The sequence below is a fragment of the Chlorocebus sabaeus genome, chromosome 24, assembly GCF_047675955.1.
Source record: "Chlorocebus sabaeus isolate Y175 chromosome 24, mChlSab1.0.hap1, whole genome shotgun sequence".
Taxonomy (NCBI): Eukaryota; Metazoa; Chordata; class Mammalia; order Primates; family Cercopithecidae; genus Chlorocebus; species Chlorocebus sabaeus.
This window is the reverse complement of record NC_132927.1, coordinates 79,903,628-79,909,627: the sequence shown is the minus strand read 5'-3', so window position 1 is coordinate 79,909,627 and position 6,000 is coordinate 79,903,628. Positions and strand designations below refer to the sequence as shown.

Genomic DNA, 6,000 nt, shown 5'->3' with positions numbered 1-6,000 from the left:
GCAGTGCTCTTCCTCAGAAATCTGTGGGAACGCGCCCACCCAGGCCTCTGCCCAAGCAGAACTATTCCCACCCAGGGTGCTGATGAACCCCGTGCCTGCTCTGTGCTTTCTCGCACGTGCTGCTGTGCTCCATACTAGGTAATTTACTTGTTTATCCACTGCCTAGAAAGTCAGGCTCAAGGAGAGAGGGGTCTGTTTTGCTCACTGAGGATCTCAAACAATCAGAACAGTGCCTTGCCCACTCTAGAGATAAGACAACAATATTTCTGACTGACTGTCCAGATTCTCTTTCCTTTTTCTTTTTTTTGAGACAGGGTCTCATTCTGTTGCCCAGGCTGGAGTGCTGTGCACAATCACAGTTCACTGCAGCTTCAACCTCCTGGGTTCAAGCCTCCCACCTCAGCATCTCGAAAAGCTGGGACCACAGGTGCGCCACCACGCTTGGCTGATGTATTTATTTATTTATATTATTATTATTATTTTGAGACGGCGTCTCGCTCTGTTGCCCAGGCTGGAGTGCAGTGGTGTCATCTTGGCTCATTGCAAGCTCCGCCTCCCAGGTTCACGCCATTCTCCTGCCTCAGCCTCCTGAGTAGCTGGGACTACAGGCGCCCGCCACCACGCCCGGCTAATTTTTTGCATTTTTAGTAGAGATGGGGCTTCACCGTGCTAGCCAGGATGGTCTTGATCTCCTGCCCTCGTGATCTGCCCATCTCAGCCCCCCAAAGTGCTGGGATTACAGACGTGAGCCACTGCGCCTGGCCAATGTTTTTATTTTTTGAAGACACGGGGTCTTGCCATGTTGCCCAAGCTGGTCCTGAACTACTGAACTCAATGATCCTCCGGCCTCAGCCTCCCAAAGTGCTGGGCTCACATCTGTAAGCCACGGTGCCCGGCCTCCAGACTTCCATACTCTGACCAACAACAAACCCAGAACCCAAAATAGCACACCAGTCAGTGTGACAACTTCCCTGTGAGAATAAATTAACACAATGAGTGATGAGCTCATTACCCCTACACAACCATGTAGGTGTTGGACAAAAGCTGTAGGTCTGATTCATGTAGTGAATCATAAGAAAGGCAAAAGGAAATTCACATACTTTACAGAGAACCAACCCAGAACCGTCAAGACCTGGTGTTTCTCCACAGGGCTGAGCAACAACTCCCAGGGTTAAGCTGCAGCTGCTCTGGATTCCCTTCCTTCTTGGGTCACCATGAGGGCCGTCTTCTCCCTTTATTGCCTTGGGAGAAAAAATAAGCTCGTAATCACAAAACACTGGGATCCCTGCTAAGGTCCACGTGACCCCAAACCTTCATACACATTCCTTTTGCTCAACTTGAGGGTGTGTTAAATACAGTATTAGGAGACAATGCAAGATTTTACTGAGAAAAAGTGAATTTTTAATTATCTTGTGAATCTACTTAGAAAAACACACACAAGCAATGTTCACAACTATAAATTTAAACCTTTTGCACTAAAAAAACACAAAACAACAAACACAAAACCACAGGCATGAACTGTAAACCTGTATTAACTATGAACTAGTCTTACGGTTAATTCTTGGCAGTAACTCAGTATTCTCCTCCCTGGCAAGTGTAATGTTTTAGCACCACATGATCTCCCGCAGAGGCACCAGTAATGACTGGCTGCAGTGCAGGGAGATGCTTCCATACACACCACTTCACACACATACTGTCCACTCTCACACCAGGCGGGAGGCACATGGAGATGGGGCCACACGCTGACTCTCAGGGCAATGGAAGTAGGGCAGGGGGCGCATAGGTTGCACATCTTTAATGTAGTGCATTCGTAGAAAAAAGGCCAGCTTTCGCTCCCAGGCGTGCTCTCGTCCTCAGACTTTAATATCATGATTTAGAAGATGCAGACGTTATTGCCTAAATATTATTCTATACATTTCCATCAGTGTTCAGGAAAACACTTTAATTGCTACTTAATTTACATCATAATTACTGGGTTACAGCTTTAGCTCATTGGCAATTTTGGAAGCAATATTTTTGAAGGCTATGGATGTCCCCGATATCCGCTTAAACCGGACCCCATTCAGAGACAGTCTTGGCAGCTTGCATACTTCCATTTCCCACTGCACGAGGTTCTCTGCGTGCCCATCACCGTGGACACAGAAGAGCAAGAAGCGTTCCCTCTGCTCATAGTCGCAGTTATTGGCATCCAACACTTTGCGGATTTCCCGCATCATGTCCCCGGGATCCATTGAACTAGTGGTTTTCATGCTCCAGGTGAAGCGTAGGGATCGAGGCTTTGCTTCTTTGTTTTCATCCTTTTGCTCAGCAGATACATTGCGACTGAAATGCACAGAGGCAGGTTTATTTTTAATGGTACAGGAAAATCAACCTCTTACACTTCAGCTAGTTCCTCATTCACATCTTCAATACAACACAACTAACGACTGACCTCCACATTTTCCTGCACAGACTCACAATTGTAACTAAGTCTATTTTCGTCTATTTTCTTCCCCCACCCTCTAAAAGTCATAAGTCACACACAAAAAGATCTACCCGGCTGTAAAATCTTCACCAGCCACCTATGCTTACTAAAATGAAGAAAGTAATTGGTTAAACAGAATCCTTGGAAATCAGGCAAAGGGGACAGCGTGCCCCACTCCACCACTCAGGGCTCTGCAGGCCCAGCTCAGGGAGGGAGTTGGCAGCCAGTTCCTGCCCACCTCACCCATCCACCCTGGGCTGTCCCTCTCCTGCGACAGTTCCTTCAGATGTAAATCACTGTAACTGACACTCAGGGTAACTGGAGACTCAACACCCGCAGTCTAAAATTGCTTTCTCTGTGAACGGCCCTGAGGCTGAACATGATGCTCTACCCACCTCATTGTCTTTCCTCTTCTCTGGTTTGTTAATTAAATGTCCAGTTATACAGTTAAAGCAAAAATCTTAGATGACACAATCTTACTACTGGAATAGATGGAAAAATGCAATGGGACACTTCTCTGTGGAGGACTGACACCACCCATATGGATGCCCTGCGGATTCAGAATGTAAGCCTTGGTCTGGATGCCCAAGACGCAGCATGAGTATGGCCCAGGCCTGGGTCTCCAGGGAACACCATGGTTTACCGGCCATTCTTTGGCATTTAGTCATTATTGCCACAAGCCGTTATTTACATTCTCATGTGTGTATCTGGTGGCCTCAATTAAGACAGTGAGTGACTAGCACTCTTGGGAGTAAAACAGTCTATGTACCTCAAGTATACTCCATCCTATGGCCAACTAATCAGAGGTGAGGGGCTACAGTTTTTACATATGCACATAGCTCTGTGTCACCAACCTGCTAGTGTTCAATTTGGTTCACATCCACCAATACTGATGAGAAGCTTCCTATGTATAAAATGCCACATTAGATACTAAATGGGTTACAAAGATAAGCAAAAGCTCTCAAACTAATCTGGGGCCAGGAAGACTGTAAGGTGAGGCAACAGTGGCAGCACAGGAAAGGCTGGCCATCCCCTAGAGGGCCGCAGTGGAGCCCACCTAGCAGTGTGACAGGAGAGTGTGACAGGCAGGATGAGACAAGGAGGAAATGGCACGGGTGGGAGTCGGCCTGCATCTGAGGAGAGCTATGAAGAGCCATGGGATTTCAACAAAATGCAATGAAGACAGGAAAAAGGATTTTTGTTTTGAGTACAGGGGATCACAGCCAAAGGGGAGGTAGGAAAGTACAGGATGTGTCTGTGGCATAATAAAGTACACAGACTGAGTGGAACTGGAGGCATAGTGTCATCACCCCCACAACAGCTGGTGGCACTTAATGAGTACTTGTGGTGGTCAGGCCCCTACTTACTTGATGTCCATGTAGGCCCTATTATCTCACCTTCCTATTATGGGTGGGGAAACAAACCAGGATCTAGAGCCTGCTCCTGGCTGGGATGGGCAGGCCTGGAGGGGGAATGCTGCCTGGCACTCACCCCAATGCTCCGCCTTGATGGGGCAGCGGAGCTGGGCTGCTCGGGCAGCCTGGACCACACCACTCAGGGCCTCGCAGGGATGTGGCCGGGTGAAATAGTGGAGGTCACTGAAAGTTTTAATTCAGAAAGGTCATATGACCAGAAGTGGGCTTTTAAAAAGACCTAAAAGACAAATGGTGAATGAGGACCTGAAATAGCCTGCTGGTGACTGGCATAAAAAAGGGCGGAAGTGGAAGAGATCTAGAACTACAGACACAGAGTCCTAAGATTACCTGGTGACTGCCCGCCCCCCGCCCCGTAAATCCATGCAATGATAACTACACAAAATGGAAAAGCAAGGCCAGGCGCAGCAGCTCATGTCTGTCATCCCAGCACTTTGGAAGGTCAAGGTGGGAGGTTCACCTGAGCCTAGGAGTTTGAGACCAGCCTGGCCAACATGGCGAGACCCCCTCTCTACAAAAAGATACAAAAATTAGCCAGCATGGTGGTAGTGCCTGTGGTTCCAGATACTCAGGAGGCTGAGGTGGGAGGACTGCATAAGCCCAGGAGCCCAAGCTGTGATCGTGCCACTACACTACAGCCTGGGTGACAAGGCGAGACCCTGCCTCAGAAAAAAAAAAAAAAAAAAAAGAAAAGCAAACACTCAACTATATAATCACCATTCTTAGAAGAAAACATAACTAGTTTGAAATATGGACATTCTATTAAGTACTTTGCTTTTATTCCTTGTGAAGAGAACCATGTGAGGAGTCAGTGATTAACTGAGGGCTTATTTCTCTGAGCACTGCTACCCAACCCAGACCTCCAAAGGCTGTTAACGCCCAGGCAGGAAGGCTGAAGGCACTGCCATGCTTTTAACACAAACACAAATATAGAGCAGAGGCCAAGCTGGATCCGGGCGGTGCTCATGGCAGGCTGGCGCCCCCCCGTGGCCACCCTCTCTACCTGATGCGAACCTCTAACTCCTACGGAGACAGCAGGAATACAGTAGAGATAGCAGGAATACAGTAGGGAACATTCAGAAGATAGTGTTGCCTCTGCCACAGAAATGAAGTAAACATCTGGAAAAAATTTTAAGTAAAAATCATTTCCCTCACCTTGAGCCCTCATATCTCCCGTTCCTCTCATATTCAGTTGGAAGTCTCAATGAACAGAATGTAGAAGCAGAGGAGAAGAGGGAAAGAGAAAAGAAATCTTACATGCCAGTACATGACCACCAATACCAACACCAACACCATAAAATAAACAAAGCCAAAACACGTTTTAGTCACCAGCAGAGCTTATGAAAACTCTTCCTCTCATTTGACTGAGCCAGCGCTACCTTCTTCCACAAGGCTGCAGGGGTGTGCACAGGGGCCAGCTCCATGCTGCACACTGCATACATCACACACATCGCACGCCACACTGCTACACACAGGACACACTGCTGCACACACTGCACACCACACATGCACAGCAGGCACTCCTGCTGGCTCTTCACCCTGAGAACGCTCGGCCTCAGAATGGGGTTATTCTCACTTTCTAACTGCTCCCCATAGTATAATGGGTTTCCAATTAAAAGCCAATGAGGCTATCAGCTGGATTCTACATTCAGTTATTACCTGTTCTGTCCAAGGAAAAATCAGACAAGTGGGAAGTTCAATTAAAAAAATAATAATAGAATGGAACCACCAACAGAAAGAAAGTGCTTTTCCCACAGTTTTGACCCGCAGCTTGGCCTTCTGGTGACTTGAGAGGCACAGGTATACAACGTAGCCCTTCATGAAAGATTTTCTGCCTCATGTGTGCATTAAGAAAGCAACATTTTTGGTCTCTTGATTATTACCATCAAAAAAATATATATATATTTTTTTTGAGGCAGGGTCTCACTCCCCTAGGCTGGAGCACAGTGGCATGATCATGGCTCACTGCAACCTTGACCTCCCAAGGCTCAGGTGATCCTCCTGCCTCAGCCTCCTGAGTAGCTGGGACCACAGATGTGTGCCACCACACCCAGCTAATTTTTGTATTATTTGTAGAGGCGGGGTTCTGCCATATTGTCCAGG

General features: G+C 47.5%; 1 protein-coding gene across 12 annotated transcripts in view; it reads right to left on the bottom strand.

The window, feature by feature from the left end:
- Positions 1–1,507: 1,507 nt before the first annotated feature.
- Positions 1,508–6,000, bottom strand: part of MARK3 (microtubule affinity regulating kinase 3) — a 114,680-nt gene continuing 110,187 nt past the window's right edge. For 8 of the 12 annotated variants that reach the window (XM_037984596.2, XM_037984599.2, XM_073011341.1 and 5 more), the window contains 2 exons: positions 5,053–5,097; positions 1,508–2,322 (listed from right to left, as the gene is read on the bottom strand). In XM_037984596.2, coding sequence (XP_037840524.1) covers positions 1,977–2,322; positions 5,053–5,097 — 391 coding nt within the window. In that variant the 3' untranslated portion in view covers positions 1,508–1,976. The remainder of the gene's footprint in view (positions 2,323–5,052; positions 5,098–6,000) is intronic. The other 4 variants (XM_037984595.2, XM_037984597.2, XM_037984598.2 and 1 more) reach the window with 1 other exon arrangement.